General features: G+C 38.9%; 1 protein-coding gene across 1 annotated transcript; it reads left to right on the top strand.

The window, feature by feature from the left end:
* The first annotated feature begins 7,307 nt into the window (after nt 1–7,307).
* On the top strand, nt 7,308–16,478 carry dusp14 (dual specificity phosphatase 14). The gene is made up of 2 exons (XM_039671013.2): nt 7,308–7,473; nt 15,206–16,478. The coding sequence occupies exon 2, from the start codon at nt 15,324–15,326 to the stop codon at nt 15,948–15,950; it is 627 nt and encodes a 208-aa protein (XP_039526947.1). The 5' UTR covers nt 7,308–7,473; nt 15,206–15,323; the 3' UTR covers nt 15,951–16,478.
* Nucleotides 16,479–17,862: the final 1,384 nt, after the last annotated feature.

Here is a 17,862-nt window from a genome sequence, read left to right as displayed (position 1 = left end):
ACATATCTAGTGCTTAAACATGGTAAATGGAAGTGATGTGTGAGAACAAACGTAAGATTTCATTAAAAATATCTTCATTTGAGTTTGGAAGAGGGTTTGGAACGACATGAGGGTGAGACCGTGAGTAATTGATGACAGAATTAAAATCTTTGGGTGAACTAATCTTTTAAGTTCTAAATTCTGAAGGCTTGCGATAGCTTTGTGTGACGAATGATTGAGTCAGTGAGCAAATCGTTTATTAATCTGGACTCAGAAGAAGAGTTTATTCACAAACTGGACATAGACGCTTCATGAATGCTTTACAGTATAAAGCATTCATGAAGCGTTACATGATGGTGATATGGTGTATTTACTAAGGTTTGTGGTGATCCATGTTTTTGTCTTTTCCACGGCCCTCAGTCCTAGTTTTATAATAATCACCACTTCCGTGTCTCATTTTTATGGAAATTACATCAGCTGTCTGAGGGAAATGCTCTTAGTGCTGTTTACCTCTCTTTTTCTCTCTATTGATTTAAGGCTGTAAGTAAAGCACTGTGTTTCTGCTAAGAGCTGAACCTCAGTGAATGAGCGACGACTGGTGACTTCGTCAAAAAAAAGGTACAAAATCACTTTCCAGACCTTGGATTTAGAATGAGCTTCCAACCTCCAGTGTCATTAAGAATTCAACCTGTTCATCCAATCAAGTCTGCACAGGCACCCTAAAGAGTTTCAGTTGACTGAAAGAGTGAGGGTACTCATTCAGTGCCTGATTAGAAATCACTAAAGCGCTTTGTCTGTCACCCGAACTGTAATGAACATACTGTAAATGTTTTTAAATTGTTACATGCCAAAAAAAGTTGTGAATCACACAAATCATGTTTTACAGTAAATTGTGAAATGACACATTTTTCATTCTTTCAGTTTTTTTTTAACTTGTGTTACAGTTTGAAAGCATATTAGCTAAGCATACCGCTAGCATTACACACAATCTCAGCACTACTTATCGCTGTTGATCAGAAAATATAAATTGTCAGATCAAAACCCAAATCTGTAAATGACTAAGTGCCATAAAAAAGTAGATCAGATTAAGTCTTGTCTTTGGAATAACATGTAAAGCAAATACTGTAGATTCGGATAAAAACGGGTGCCAAGTAGAATGTCATATTGAAATTGTTAAGATTTTTGAAAATTGCAAGCCTATTTTGCTGAGCTTTTGAAGGAAATGTCATTTAAAAGGTGAAACTAATTACATTTTGACTTTGTATTATTGGAAGTAACATGCACTGATGAAACATTCACAATATAACCAAGTACGTGGTTAAGAAAGTAAAGGAAGTGTCAAGCGTTGGCAAATGCTTCGCCTCAATTGCTAGGCAGTGATTAACATGGATATAACATGTCTTCTATTGTCAACACTCACGGTTTCCTTGGAAACCAGGTCTGTGGCATTCTAGAGCTGTAGTCTGAGAAAGGATCGGCTCAAGGGAGGAGAGACGGCGGGAGAGCGGACACACACACACTCCTCTGTTACACATGCTCATCGCTCAGCTGAGGAATCATGACTGGGCTTAGCATTGAAGCTCTGCATCTCTCCTCAACGTCTTTTCACCCACCAAATCCTTCTCTAACTTGAGAATAAGCACCTTAATCCACATTCAGTTTGTTCAATGTGTACTTGCTAAAACGACACAACAATGATGTTGTAAGTGAGCTCTTAACAGCCCACTTTAGTCTGTACACAGCCAGCGTTTTTTGAACTGGTGTGTGCTAATCGGCTAGTCCTGTATAAATCCGCTTGCTAATTCGTTCCTTGGAGGCGGAGATGTCTGACATGCAGGGACAGCTAGAGCTGAGGACTGTTGTAATGTCATGGAGTCTGTTCACCACTGCTATCACAGCTGGAGAGACACAGGTGCCTTTGGGATCAGACAACGGACTGCATTAGCAGCTCTCTGTGAGGGAAGAATTGCGTCAGTAGCCAAAAATAGGCTTCATGTCTATTCATTGTTAATCCATTTCTGCTAGTATGAATATTTGTTCCACCAGCAGGAACGCTGCATTAATTGGATTGCAAATTAGGCTCCTTCTACAGACATCGAACACTGTAGTTTGTTGGTCATGGCCTACATTTGAATTTGCAGTTGAAATTATATTCTCAACCAATTTAACTTCTGTAATGTGACATCAAATGGGATGCTCACAAGAAAAACATGCAGATCGGGACTTCATTTTGATCATTATGGCATTGATTGGATTGTGAAAAGTGTCCATTACTTAACGAAGCACCCATTATTTGAAACTTAAAAGATATCCTCGCAATGTCAATGGAAAAGTCATTTCAGAGGCATTTTGATGAGTGATTATGCGGATTATATTTACTGAATTACATGTACTAATGAATCTTTGACAATAAGAATATAAATGTGTTTTAGAGAGAAGATTGAGTCATTTGGGGTTTTATGTTGACTTAAAGCTGTAGTGGAGCGGCTAAGTGCTTATGTTTGGCAGAATCTTTCAGTTTATGATACAAGCGAGAAAATTGGCATGAGCAGTCTCCATTGGTCACTTGACAAGAAAATTGTCCGAGCCACTTGAAATTTCAAGATGGCGGCCATTTTTCAAGATGGCTGACACCTTAGTGGAGCATTTAAGTGATATAGTGGTTTTTTTGGTGATACAAGCATGACAATTGGCATGAGCAGTCTCTGATGGTCACTAGACAATAAGCCACCCACAGCTACTTGAAATTTTAAGATGGCGGACATTTTTCAAGATGGCCACCACCTTAGTGGAGCAATTAGGCTTAAGAACTCATTTTAGTTGGTGATACAAGTATGAAAATTGCCATGATTGCCAAAGGGTCATTTGACAAGAAACATGCTCTTAGCGCTGTTTACCTCCCTTTTCTCTCTCTATTGATTTAAGGCTGTAAGTAAAGCACTGTGTTTCTGCTAAGAGCTGAACCTTAGTGAATGAGCGGCGACTGGTGACTTCGTCACTACAAGGTACAAAATCACTTTCCAGATTCACACCCCTCAACGTGATCACTTCTCTCTCTCTCTGTTCCGTTCTTGTGGAATAAGCTTTCAATGACGCCGCCTTTTGCCAATGCTTTGGGTGGGAATTATTAAAACGAGGAATATTGTGATTTGTACGTTCCCAGAACAAAACTCGAGAGTACAATCAAGGCCAGTTAGTAAGAGCTGTGCGAGTAAACTGTTTTTGTTTCTAAATCAAGCAAAAATCACAGTATTGCACTTAAATGGAAGTATGTGGGGCAAAGCATTGCACTGGAATACACATCAAAATAACCAAAGTTTCAAAAGTAGCACAGCAAGACTTAAGGCTATTGCACACTGAGTCTGAAATTTCCGTTTTTTTCCGGATCCGTGATTCATTGGCTCTGGATTGTCAAAACACCATTCAAACTGCTTCCGGATGCGAAAAATGCAGAAAATCGAACCCGATTCTTGACGTACGAAAGTTTCGGAGGCAGTGTGCAAGCGTTTATTTTTTAACGTGCGAAAATTTCGGACGCGAATTTCGGACTCGGTGTGCAAGGGCCTTTAAACATTATAACGTTAATAAAGCTTCAATAACACTACAAATTGCACATTGCATTGAAACCCTCCAAAACGATTTTCATTGTGCGTTCATAACTGTAACTGCACTTTTTTTTTGCTTAAAAATTGAGGGGCAATTGGAAATGAAATGTGGCTTTGATCACGCCGCTGATGCTGTTGCTAGAGCTTAACTTGTTCTGAACCCGGTACATTCAATTAATCCAGAGATCGTGTTACCGCTGTAGGCACTGGATCTGTGTGCTCGTGGGCAAGATGTCCGGATGTATTAACAGATGCCTGAGGCAAGGCCAAACCACCCAACTTCAGCCTGTACATCTGAAGGGAGATTTTGGGAGATGGGAGAGTGTCTGTCTCTGGAGAGCCTGGATACTCTGGAGCTCTTCCAGCATGCCTGGCACACCACATCTATTTCTGGTCCAGCTCTCACATAAGGGCAGTGGAATGGGTTTGCTGCCAGGTTCGAAATTCTTTTTCAGTGATTTAATTAAATATTGGCTACATACAAAGAGATGAGTTAGCGTTGGTGACAGGATGGCATCTGAAGTCTAAGAATGTGTCATTTGCTTTTGTTTTCAGTAGGTCAGATCTATATTTTTATTCTCCTCGTCGAGTATGGTGTTGAGAGGCTCCATTTAGATCAGATTATGGCTTGTTTCCCCACAGCATCACAGTACATTTTCTGCCTCCATTTAAGCCAGTAGAAACATATTAAAGCTCATTCTCAATGGAACGACTGTGACTCATCTGACATTTTAGTCTCATTTTAGTCTTGTCTCTGTTGCTCAGCCCTCTCTCTCGCACTCTCTCTCTGTCATTTTCTCCATCTATCGCTGTTCCTTTTTTAAACATTGATCATCCTAATGCCAGCAAGTATCACATTCCTCTCCAGCAGTCATGTTTCCTCTAAACTTATTAATGTAAATGAAATAATGAAATAAAAATGGACAGAATTTGAAAGCTGAGACTTTTTGAAATAACCTGCTTTGTCAGTGTCCTCTTTGCTGTGCAATGTTTTTTCAGTGCACAAGAAAATGGATGTGTGACATGAGAACAGTGCCTATTGCTGAATGGTTGAGCATTGGCAGCAAAGCCACAAAACTTTGATTTTACTTTCTTGCACTCTCCAAAAAAAGGTACAAAAGCTATAACTCAGGATGATCCCTTTCTAAAGGTACCTAAAGAGTGCATATTAGTACCTAAAAGGTTCATATTGGTACCAAAAGTGTACATATTAGTACCTAAATTGTACATTTTAGAACCTTTTGAAGGGTACTGTCCCAGTGTTTTTGTATCATTTTATGTGTGGTTTTTAAAAGAGATCAGGATAAAGTACATTATTCTGCATCCTCCGTTACACAAGCAGTTTGTTTCTATAGATATATGCACCATTAGTCGCAATGCCTGTATTGTTCAGAGCAACAGGAAGGCAGTGACCCTCCCTTGGCCTTGAGCTCTCTCCCCAGCAGAGAGTATCAGGTGTGTCAATGACTCTTTCAGTCTTTGTCCTTTCTCTTTTCAAAATGTTCCTGCCTTTGACGCCACTACAGTTATCCTGGAAATCCAAACAGTACAGCTCTGTGTTTGCCTCCGAGGTGAGGTATCTCAAATAAGGAGTTTGAGTTATGTGCCTCAAATTCTTGAAGCACTGTATTAGCAAATCTCAGACTGAAGCTTAGCATTCTTGACCTCGATAAGCATGACGTTTGCGTTTGATATGTGCCATTCCAGAAACTGCTCATGCCATATGTTCGTAAAGTCAGACTCCCAGACATAAATCAACAGATGAAAATTAATTAAATGAAATTCAGGTTGAAATGATCTTCATGCAAGCCCTCGTGATTCAATGTACAATTATTTGTGTGTGAGTCAAGATTTATCCATTCATCAGATGGGTGGGCAGGAAATAGAAATAACTGAAAATTATGTCATCATTTACACACCCTCATGTTTTTCCAAACCTGTAGGACTTCATTTTTTTTTTCATGGAACACGTATAGAGAGGCCGCACTTTGCATATACAGTTTTATTATACACAAACGCGTTTCGGCGCGTGCCTTCTTCAGTGTGCCTTCTTCGGCACGTGCCGAAACGCGTTTGTGTATAATAAAACTGTATATGCAAAGTGCGGCCTCTCTCTTCTATACATGCATTATCATTATTAGGCCAGCACTCTTAAAACAAATTGTATAAACTTTGTATAAACTTTGAGTGAAGCCTGCTCCAACCTCCATTTTTTCATGGAACACAAAATGAGATTAGACTAAAATTAGGCTGAATGTTCAGGCTGCTTTGTTCCATATGTAGGGGGTGTACTGTAGGCCAGTAAGATCTGTGCATGTAAACCTCACTCCTCTAATCTCAAGAGGTGATGCTAGATGCTAGAGTCTGTAGTCTTTAGCATTCTTGTTAGCACGTTCGCCTCCCTTGCCAGAGACCCCGGTTCAAATCACTTAGGTCAAGTAGGACCAGTTACATTTCGTGACCCAGATGGAAGTGAGGTGTAGGATGGTTGTAGAGTGTAAAGGATGTAGACCAGTAAGATCTGTGTGTGTAAACCTCACTCCCCTGGCCTCAAGAGGTGCGCTTGAGGTTGCAGTCTTTGGTGTTCTTGTTAGAGCACCTGTCATCCAGAGATCCCGGTTCCAATCCCGCTCAGAGCGGGTCGAGTAGGACCGGTTACACATAGACAATAAAAATGTTCTCAGTAATACGTTATAATAAATTTCATTAAAGTTAGCATGAAATGGACGATGCTATAGTTTTTTATTCTCTATTGTGACATCTTTGAACAAGAAAAATGTTGGCTGGGACTTGATTTTGTCGGTGGGGAATTGATTGAATGGTTGTGACTTGTGGTTTACTAGTGGTCGATCTCATAGGACTGACAGGTTGTCCCTCCCTCGTGCCAGTAAACGCGTCATCAGAGAAGAGATGTTAATTTGATTGTAGATGAGGGCACATGAAATTTAATGATGTGCACAGATAAAGCATTTTATAATAAATACTGCAATATTCTGTATAAAATTATAATTGTCCATTTTGATTTCATGGTGACTTAAAAGAAAAACAACATTGCTACGCATAAAACGCCTAAAAGATCAATGCTCAGAAAGTCATGACAATTCAAGACAATTTCATGTTTTATCGGCTTTATTTTTTACGCAAAATACTCAAAATTTTATGTTCCAAAGAAGAAAATCATTAGCAACACGTAAATTCTAAATCATGAGTTAACTCCTTAAACTTATAATTAAACTCATGATAAATTTATAATTTGACAATATGAGATTGTGTTTTTTTTGAGAAATGTACAATCCACCAACTCTGAAAAGTATGATTTGTTGCTTGCTTTTTATCCTTTTAGTGGTTCCTTTTAGTCCTATATTGACAAACAGCTTCTAAACTGGCAACTGGTCTAAAAATACAGTTAATCCAACAGTAATAATGGGTTTAATATTGATATTATATTCTGAATTCCAGTAAAATGACCTGTATATTTGCACCACCCTCATAAATATGACGTGCCTGAGGCTCTTTACATTTATTATAGTGCCGTAATTATCATGTCCATGATGTTTGTTGCTAAGAATGTCTTGTCATATTTGTAGCTGAGTGTGGATCGTGATGTGACAGTATGAGGACTGACTGGCTGTAGTGTTGGACGGGGGAGGCGCTTCTGTGCTCTTTAAGCTTATGTTTTCCCAATAGAAAATTTCCTGTTGTCACACGCACCATAGATAGATACGCGCGCGCGCTCATCTCCATCACGGGGAAGTGCGTGGAGTTGTCAAATTTTACGGAATATTTCCGAAATATCTGATTGTTTACGTGGTAGAGACAGCCTACATTCTGCCATCAAGTGAATGTGTAACCAGTGTATAATTTCAGAGGACAATGTTTTGTGTGTGAGGTAAGTTGAGTCTGTTCTTTGGTTCAGAGGAACACGAGTAATCTTGTTAAACAGAGTCACGCTGATGTTGACACAACAGTATGTCGCTTTTGTAATGTTTATGTCTTTGAACGTCCGAATGTAACGTATTTACAAGTGTGTTTGTCCGACTCAAATGTTACGCGTTTTTGCTTCTAATGAAAGAAAAAGAAAATGCGCAAAGTGAAGATAAACAGTTCGCGTGCGTGGAGCTATAGTTGTAATTTTGCACGATGTTTTTGCCATGTTCTCAACGATGCTTCAATAATTTTCCGTTACTAGAGTTTGAACTACACTTAGTTTCTTTCAAATTGAGCAGCCAACAGGGTAGCCGTCGTATCAGCTGTAGATATTTAGGAATATTTCTCATTCAAATGCTTTTTTTTTTTTTTTTTTTTTTGAAAACGTGTCATGGATGCCATTGATGGAACAGGTTGTTGTGCGTGACTGAGTCAGACACGTAGCGCTCAATGCAACAAAATACGACCTACACTCATTCACTGGCATTGAACTCTTCTTTTTATCTCAGCGTTGACTTACATAGGCCTATTATAATATTATTATCGCTAAGGTTTTTCCAGCTTTCTTTAATGATTTATTTTTAACAATCATGTTGTTCACTCTTAACAAATAGCCTAACTGCTCTCCAGAAACTCGCAATTTTTTACACCTGGATAAAATCGATAAAATTATATACCAAAAATTTATTTTACTTGTCCAAATAAATATGTTACAACTAAAAATTCTTGTAGGCTCTAAAAGCTATATCTTGTCCAAATACTTTAATACAAACTATATTGTGTAATTTTGGGATTCAGTATATTATGTATCAATCACCCTGCTGTATAAATATCGGCATGGGTATCGGCCATTGAAAAACCTATATTTGTCGACCACTTAAATAATAATTGGTCCACCATAATAATTAGAAATACACAGAAATGTAAATATGAACACTGTGCAATATTGTATTAATTTTCTAAGAAACCCCATTATTTAAGGAGAAACCTGACTGATGGACCTATTAGGCCTATTAGTCAATTTTATCTGCAGCATATTCAAATCTAAATCTTTAAAATATTTGCATCTTAAGTGTCTCTAAATCTTTATGTTGGAACCACTTGTTGAATGAGCATGGATCGTTTCATTTGGCCATTGACAAGATTAAGCTGGTAGAGTAAACATGGCTCAGGTTTAGTTTCCTGTTTTCCACATTTGGTGTGGAAGAAGGGCTGCCATTTTGGGGCTTGAGTTTCTCAGCAGGTGTCTCTCATTCCCATTAATGCTTGCGGAGGTGGAATCAGACTCTGGGAGTATTTCCACACTCACACACGGCACTGAATCTGTGATGTGCACTGGTGTTGGCAGATCGAGAGTCACACACTGAGTGATGAGGGCCTGAATGTGTGCGTATGAGGTTGACATAGCAGCCCATTACTGTAATGCCATGAATATCTGTTCATGCCACTCCACAGGTGGGGAAAATGATTTACTGCATTTGTAGCAAAATAGCTGGAAAATACCTTAATTTAAGATTGAGTGGTTGCTTCTAATACTTGTAATGTACAGGGGGATGGATTTTTAGTGCCTTTTATTTTCATTGGCATTGTGTTTTGATCAAAAAAAATACAAAAAGCACACATTTATCTTTGAAGAAATAGTTGCAATTAATTTGCTAGTGTTGCTCTTATGTCATTCCAAACCTGTATGACTTTCTTTCAACCATGGAAAACAAAAGAAGATATCTTGTAACATTTCCCCCCATACATTTTTGTCTCATACCCGAACCACTGCAGAGTGACTTTCATATTGAGTCATATGAATATCTTTTATTTAGATCATTTGTTCTTTTTTTGAAGCTTGACATCCATTGCCTGGTCATTTTCTGTTTTTTATTGTATTGTTTTTCAAAGTCTTTTCAATGGTGTTATAAAGAAGACTTGGAATGACATTTTCATATTCCTACAACTATATGCTTTTTGTTTAGAAGCAATGCATTCAGCAAAAAGTAATGCAAATACTGCAAAAAAAGCAGGCCTATGTTCCTTCATTTCCTCTCTTCTCTTCCCACTTCTCCTCACTTGTATAAATAGCTGTTATAGTCAGCAGTGAGGCCTTTGAATCTATCAGCACTTTGGGTTGCTCAGGTTCATCTTTGTTCTTATATCAAGTCTTCATTCCTCAACACCTACAGTAGTCATGGGTCACGGCACCAGAAATCAATCTTTTAAAAAACCTTCCGCTTCCCCTTCACAATAGTTCTTAAAGGCGTCCTATTAGGCCGTGTGTCCACCAAAGCGTTTTTAGCCCGCTGAAAACGCTTTGGGCGCTTGAGAGCGGTTTGGCAGACGTTTGAGACGTTTCGTTGCTATGATACAGAATATCCGCAGCACAGTTTACTTGTAACTGATTTCGCAGATAATTTGTTTCATACTAAAAATGTATTTTTCATCCATTTTGTTCGGTTAGCTCTGTTGGTTGATGTCGTTGTACAGAAATAATGTTGTGACAGTTTGTCAGTGTTAGTCCCGCCCCTCCTCCACTGTGGACGGGTGGGTAAAAAGTGACAGTGATGAGTGCTGCCAAAGTTTAACTTTTTTCAATTCTCAGCGACCAGTAAAAAAAATGCTGGGCGCCCGGCGCTTCAGTGTGAAAAAAACACTCAGCACCTCGTTATGCTCATGTCGTTTAAAAAACGCTTCGCTCCCATTGAAAACAATTGAAAACGTACACCAGGCGCGTGGAAAAACGCTTTGGTGGACACACGGCCTTATGCTAATTTACAAGTTCATAATTTTGTTCATGGGGTAATATGTTATTACCCCATGAACAAAATTTAAGTTAAATTATGTAAATATTATAAAAAAATATATATTTTTCTTACTTTTTACAATTTTTCTGCTGCTTTGCTTTAGTTTTGGTTTCTTTGTGATTGGTCTAGTGCTTAGATCGTGTGTTGGAAATGTAACGCCCCTTACCATAACCAGCGAGTATCTGAAGGCTTCCTGAGGTTGCTGTAAACACTACTGTAATGGTGTCAGTTCGGCGATATCAGATTGAGTCTGTGTTCAATAATGAAAGTCAAGAAGAACTAGATGAACCCAAACCACCTTCTCATCCGCTACTTGTGCAGGACGTTTCACAGTGGTAATTCTTTATTTTATACATCTCTTACATTTTAGATAATGGTTTATTATCATTTAGATAATGGTTTATTATCATTTAAACATCTGACCTGCATCAAACTGCATGGTACAGAAAGCAGAAAAAATGTTGAGAACAACAATTTGTTGCAGTTGAATACTGCTGAGGAATAGTGTTAAAAATACATTTTAACTTGTTTCCTCAGTTCGTCCGCCTTAGGCGGGCCAAAAATAGGGGGTTTAGATTCGGGGTGGAAAAATAGGGTCTCTTAGACATTGTGACAACTCGCTACCAATGCAACTCAACCAGGAATTATTTAAATGAGAAATATTGCGATGTGTACATTCCTGGAAGAAAACTCAAGGCTACAATCGAGGCATTTCGGGGAGTTCAGAAACAGTGAATCCCTTTGGAGTGGCTTTGTGCTTTGTTATAGTGCAGACCTTTTTCATGCTCAAACATTTCACACTAAAGAGTTGAAAGTAAGTTAAAAGCACAATAGTCAAATATGCACCAATGACATTCGTTCACAAAATAAGCAAGAACTGACGTGATTACATCTGAACTGACATTCCAGACAGCAACATAGTGTCGGCCCAGATCCGGGTCACATCATGTGAGCCGGATCTGGGCCGACACTATGTAGCTGTCTGGCATGTCTGGGATGACTATGATACCATATTTGATTCGAAAGGTACAATTTAGACAAGAACACATAGGCCCCGTTCACACTGCAGACAAAAGTAGCTTGAATCTGATTTTTTTGGGGTCAAGTGAGTGACCAGGTCAGACTTCTTCAGAGATAGTGTGGACACTCAAATCTGGCCCAGATCTGATCTTTTTAAATCAGATTAAGACCACATTCATATGTAGTCCTAAATCAGACACAGATCTGATTTTTTTCAATGTGTCCGCAGTGTGAACAACAAAGGCGGATTTAATGCGACTCTGACGTCAATCTACATCTGACATTTGAAACAATTATGCACCGCCGAGTAAGCACTAGACACAACAGACACAGACAGTAACATTAAAAACTTGAATACATATAGATAACAATGATGGAGCGAGTCAATTGAGGGATAGTGAGGTGTTAGACCTAATTAATATATAGGCCAATTAATAAATAGCCAATTTTGCTTTCTTTCTCTTCATTCTTCTCCTCATCATCACCTGCTCATTAATTTTACGGCTTCCATTACACAGACATTTAGAAATAAAAGCGTAAATGCTTACTTCCTCCATAACCACACGAACATTAGTGCAACAGTGTGCTGCGTATGATGTCATTGTTGTTCTTTTGCGCATGCGGGTTAGTTTGAAACATGCAAACAGTTCACATTAGAATCAGATATAGGTCACATTTTAAAAGGTAATGTGAACAGCCAAACCAAAAATCTGATCTGAGCATTAAGACTTGCAGTGTGAACGGGGCCTTAGTCACAATGACACTGCCTGGCCTTTTGTGTTAACAAGCCCATAAGCTGTGAAGAAGAGTTTGTGCGGAACCACACGTGGCATCCGAACTCCGTGATTTCAGTGCGAGAATTGAGTGACAGCTAGAGAGAGATTGTGTGCCCTGTTTGAAAGGATGGTAGAGACTGTAGATGTTATTGCTATCAGAGTCCCTTGAGAATGGCAGGCGGACTGTTTTTCATTGATGTAGAAGAAGGCCCAGGGAGATAGCCAGCAGCACAAACTGGGGCAGATGGGTTTTATCAATGCAAACACTGTATAGCAGACTACTGGGCACAAGGGCACTGCCATAAATTGCTCCTTTCGCCACTGTGCATTTCAGGAGTACTGTCAATTTAATGCAATTAATTAATTAAATATTTATTTATTACAATTATTAGATCATAATCATAATTTAAATAAAAACAAACAATTAAAATAACACATATTCAAATATATCATATAAAAATAAGGCATTAATAATATCTATATATTATTAATATAACATTGTCAATTCGATTATACTGAAATAAATTAAAGTAAATAAAATAAAATATATGGTGAAACGCATATAATTGTGGCCATATGATGCTATAAAGCATCAAGCCATCTGTGGCTCTGAAAAACAGTGGGGAACCGTTTTGCACAGACATCAGATATACATGTAATTCTAGTTTAACATGATTGGTTTGATATTTGTGGCATGCTATTTAAGGGCCAGTCCACTGCAAATAATATGAATGTTATAGAGCCCTCAGGCATGATCCAGCACACAAGACATAAGTAGACCGTCTGCCCTTCAATAAAACATGATGATGTCTGAAAGCTAGGCTGTAAAAACAGATGCTCTACACTACACTTTTCATGCCTGCCAGCAACTTGAGCACAAGAAATTGCATGGAGGATGCAGATTAAGCACACCTGGAATCCACAGGGGCTTCTGATGGAAAAGATGGAAAACTGAAGACTGAATGATTGTGTTCCCTGAGAACATGATTGTTGGGTCCTTCAGATGTGTGCTTCAGTCACATTTTCAGAAGACAAAGAGTTTTTTTTAGCTATGCCTCTGATCACAATGAAATGTTTGTTGGTTAAACCCCCTAGGCATGCTAGAAATGTACTAGTTCTAGTGCATTTTGAAGTATATCATCTGACAAAGACAATTCAGTGCATCAATTATAATGATAATTCGTTAAAATTATCAAATTAGAGTAATACTCTTTGCGTTCATTAATGGACGATTCTTCAATTAGGAGCACAAAGCACGTTTGACAAGAAATCTCGAAAAACGTAACTTTTTCATGTTAAATGTTAAAACATTGATTGCATATCCCTGAATAAAGAACTGATCATGGCCTTAGAGATGATTTTGGTATAATGTATTGGGAATAAAAACAAATTCTCTTAGGCAAAAAAGTAAGTTGGCTAACCTTGGACTTGCTATCACAACACGGGTTTAGCTAGCATTTAATTAACTTTGGCTTAAAAAAAGAAGAAAACAAGAGAGTCTTATTTAGTTCGATTGAGAGTCATGTCGATGCATGCTTTCCATTGCATGTGTGATTCTTGGCAACCTTTCTGCTATTTGTTATCAATAATGTATTAAATTTTTGTTGCTGTGTGTTTATTTTATGAGATCTTGCCTGGCACAGTGTCCGCAACATGTGGTAACCTTTGTATAAAGGTAGTAAGTCCACAAAGCTGTGGATTACAGTGATTCTCCGCTTCATGTCTAACAATGCCCTTCAGCTTTTATAAAATCACTGTAAACCACAACTTCTTGGGGCTTATTGATTCATTAGATGTCTGCTAAGCAAATCATTTATTCAGATTGAACCAAACCATGACCAAATTTAAAGTTTCATAATGTATGGATTTTTTAAAATAAAATAAAAAATGTTATTCAGTCGAATCATTGTCAGTTTTACAACTCCAAACTCCAAAAGGTGTTTTTCCTCTAGAATACTGAGTCATATGGCTGCCCTCTTGTTCTGTGCGATACATCAAGCGTACTGTCAGACAGTGTATTCGCGTATAACAGGTTTCGAGCCTTGTTCTTGGTTTGATTAATAAGGGTCCTCCAGGCTCCAGTAAACACTTGCTCCGTCTGGCCCCCACACTCTCAAGCACAGCTCAAGGGACGCGAGTCTGACAGAAGGGCACATCTGCTGGGTACACACAGCAATTACGTCCATTAAACCAGCATTCAGCCATGCTAATGTTGTTTTACCATCGTCAAAGTAGCTTCAGTCATCGACACTTGTAAAAACACCTCTCTGGAATCTTAAAATGTCTTCAAATTAAAATGGACATATGATGCTTTGACACTATTTTAGTATCACCTCAAAAGCGAGCCGTAACGATACTAAAATGTGACGTGTGAACACTGCAGATCACTGATTGGTCAGAGAGAATCGTCACTACCAGCATCATTGGATTTGCAACACAAGACACCAATCCCACTATATATAAATAGTCAGCAACAGCCACCGCCAGTATCATTTGTTCACACAAAAACTTGCTTTAACCGACTGTTTGTTTGCGTTTGTATCGTGTTTACGATGATATGTCACGGCAGTATAGGCGGGGCAACTATAACAATCAGTCTGTAATCCCATCCACTTTAAAGCAGTAATAAACTGCACTGGAAAAGCAAACCGCGTCGTACCACGCTGTAGAAAAGCGCCTAAACAGAAATTGTTTCCATGGGACAGTGTTCTATGGCCTCATTTTTAAAGACGTGCATACAGTGATCCTGAATGTGAATGTATGTCAATTTCTGAAATGTTCCTGAAAACAAACCATAAAATGTCCAAATGCAAAAAAAAAAAGTTCTTGAATCTTAAATTAAAAAAAAAAATGTGAACAAGCGCCTCAATTTCACAGTTGGCGTACGCATAAAAACATTTTCATATAATAATTTTTGCCTTTAAACATCTAGATGTTCCTTATGATGTAATCTGATCGTATTTATTAACGACTAACCAGAATGTTTGAAGGTTCATAACCCACAATGGACATACGATTTTTTGCCGTGTGCAAGGCACTTGTTCCAGAGGTTGCACTACTTGTTATTTCAAACCAACTGACTTGTGTTACTCTCGGTTTGATTTAGGTGCACCCAACGGTCTGTATGATCTCATCATTCACTTTGAGATGACCACGGGGAACTGAAAGACATCCTGGCGCCCCCTCAAGGTTTCTATTTCTCTGTCTCCTTTCTCCGCTCCTCTATGGGTTCCCGAAGTCAGGGGTTCTTCCACCACCACCATCACCGCAGTTCAGTGATGCCCACTTCTGTCCCCCGACTGGTGCCCGAGACCAGCAGCCTGTTGGGGGGCATCGCCCAGATCACTCCTTCCCTGTTCCTTGCTCGGGGGAATGTAGCATCCAACCGCAGCCTCCTCCTGTCCAAAGGGATTACATGTGTGGTGAACGCCACCATCGAGCTACCCAACTTCAACTGGCCGCACATGGAGTATGTGAAAGTGCCACTGGCCGACATGCCGCATTCGCCGATCTCGCTTTATTTTGACAGTGTGGCTGATAAGATCCACAGCGTGGGCCGCAAACGGGGAGCCGTCCTGGTGCACTGCGCGGCTGGGGTGAGCCGCTCCGCCTCCCTCTGTTTGGCGTACCTCATGAAGTACCACAGAGTTTCCCTGGCCGAAGCTCACGCCTGGGTCAAGGCCCGCCGACCCGTCATTCGTCCTAATGGAGGGTTCTGGCGACAACTCATTGAGTACGAGAGGAAACTGTTTGGAAGGAACTCTGTGAAAATGATCCAGACACCATACGGTGTCATTCCTGACGTGTATGAGAGGGACCGCAGGAACTTGGTACCTTTCTGGGGCTTGTGAAGAGGGGTTTGGACTTTGGTTCAAGCGTAGAGGACAGGTCCGATAACCCATCTTTGACTCCATTGTCTTCCGGGCTCTTTCCGTACGTCCCATGTCCCTTCTGTCTGAGTATAAAGCGAGACGGTAGTGCTTATGTCCATTTTCAAGAGGAAGAAGTCACTTTGACTCCATATTTTATGAGGACAGGAATGATAAATCATGCTTGAATGCTGAAATGAATCTTGGCGATGATAATGGTTTTTGGAGCACTTTGGGAACCAAGTGTAGTGCTAAGAATCAGAAATTCAAGACTTACAAAACTTAATGTTCTGACGTTGTTTCACTTTTGGCTGTTGTCTTTGTTGAGGCAGCAGTCTGATCTTGATAACTGGTAGCATTTGCAAATAATATATATATATATATATATATATATAAATATATTATATCCCAAGGTGTATTTAAACGTGTGCAGGGAAAAAAGTAAACAAAAAAAAAATAAAGTTTAAAAGTTAAAAAGTTAAAGATAATTTTTGAAAGGTTTTGTGAAAAGTTAGAAAGAACACCTTTGTAAACTATTTGTGTATATTAAAGGAAAATTTAATGAACATACCATAAACCAGTTGTTGGGATTTGTAACATCATTTGCAAAAGTTGCATTTTGAAAGTAATATTTTCAATGAATTATATTTGGTCTTTTTGCAATTCTACTCAGTTTTTAATTTTTAACTCAAGATGTTTCTTTCAAATGTTTTCTGAGGACATCAGTCACAGAACTCCTAGCAAAGATTTTACTAATTCATGTAAAAAAAAACAGAATTCATGTAAAAGAGTTCAGATTTAATTAGTGTGATAAAAATAAATAAAGGGTGTAACATTTGAATGCATTCCTTGTGCTTTTTTCAGGGTTCGTTTACTGTTTTTTTTTACTTGTTCTTTTGAACACTTTTTAATATTTACATCTTTAAAGTGTACAAATTACAGCAATGCTACAAAATGTGTGTAGCAGGGAATAACCCGAATTAAACTCAACTTCGGGTTCCCGAAGTAGTGTATATATAGTAGTGGTAGATATTTATAATGGCATAAATGCTACGTGCACATCAATATCTCAGAGCTGAGATATTGACATAAATTGACGTGCACATAGCTTTTATGCCATTATAAATATCTCAATATCTTAGCTCTGGAAGGGTCTAGAGCCTCCATTTTTGCACTCAGGTCTAAGTCCCTTGGCCCTCTATCAGAATCCAGAGTTTCAAGAAGATTGGAGAAACTTGTTTTTCGCACCAAACCCCCCCCCCCCCCCCCAAAGTGGTACGTACCCCTTTCGTTTTTTTTTCATTTTTGGGCGAAAAATTAAGTTTCTCCAATCTTCTCAAAACACTGGATTATGATAGAGGGTCACGAGACTTTCACCTGAGTGCAAAATGGAGGCTCTAGACCCTTCCAGAGCTGAGATATCAAAATTCAAAATTTCGACCCGAAAAAACAACAACAGTGTTACCCCTTTCGTTTTTTTTTCATTTTTGGGCAAAAAATTAAGTTTCTCCAATCTTCTCAAAACTCTGGATTATGATAGAGGGCCACGAGACTTTCACCTGAGTGCAAAAATGGAGGCTCTAGACCCTTCCAGAGCTGAGATATCAAAATTCAAAATTTCGACCCGAAAAAAAAACGACAGTGTTACCCCTTTCGTTTTTTTTTCATTTTTGGGCAAAAAATTAAGTTTCTCCAATCTTCTCAAAACTCTGGATTATGATAGAGGGCCACGAGACTTTCACCTGAGTGCAAAAATGGAGGCTCTAGACCCTTCCAGAGCTGAGATATCAAAATTCAAAGTTTCGACCCGAAAAAAAAACGACAGTGTTACCCCTTTCGTTTTTTTTCATTTTTGGGCGAAAAATTAAGTTTCTCCAATCTTCTCAAAACTCTG

Source organism: Pimephales promelas, chromosome 16, assembly GCF_988280905.1.
Source record: "Pimephales promelas chromosome 16, fPimPro1.hap1.1, whole genome shotgun sequence".
NCBI classification, from domain to species: Eukaryota; Metazoa; Chordata; class Actinopteri; order Cypriniformes; family Leuciscidae; genus Pimephales; species Pimephales promelas.
This window is presented reverse-complemented; position numbering and strand designations above follow the sequence as displayed.

Coding starts and splice junctions, on each gene's coding strand:
- dusp14 (XM_039671013.2), top strand. CDS start 15,324: ATGGGTTCCCGAAGTCAGGGGTTCTTCCACCACCACCATCACCGCAGT.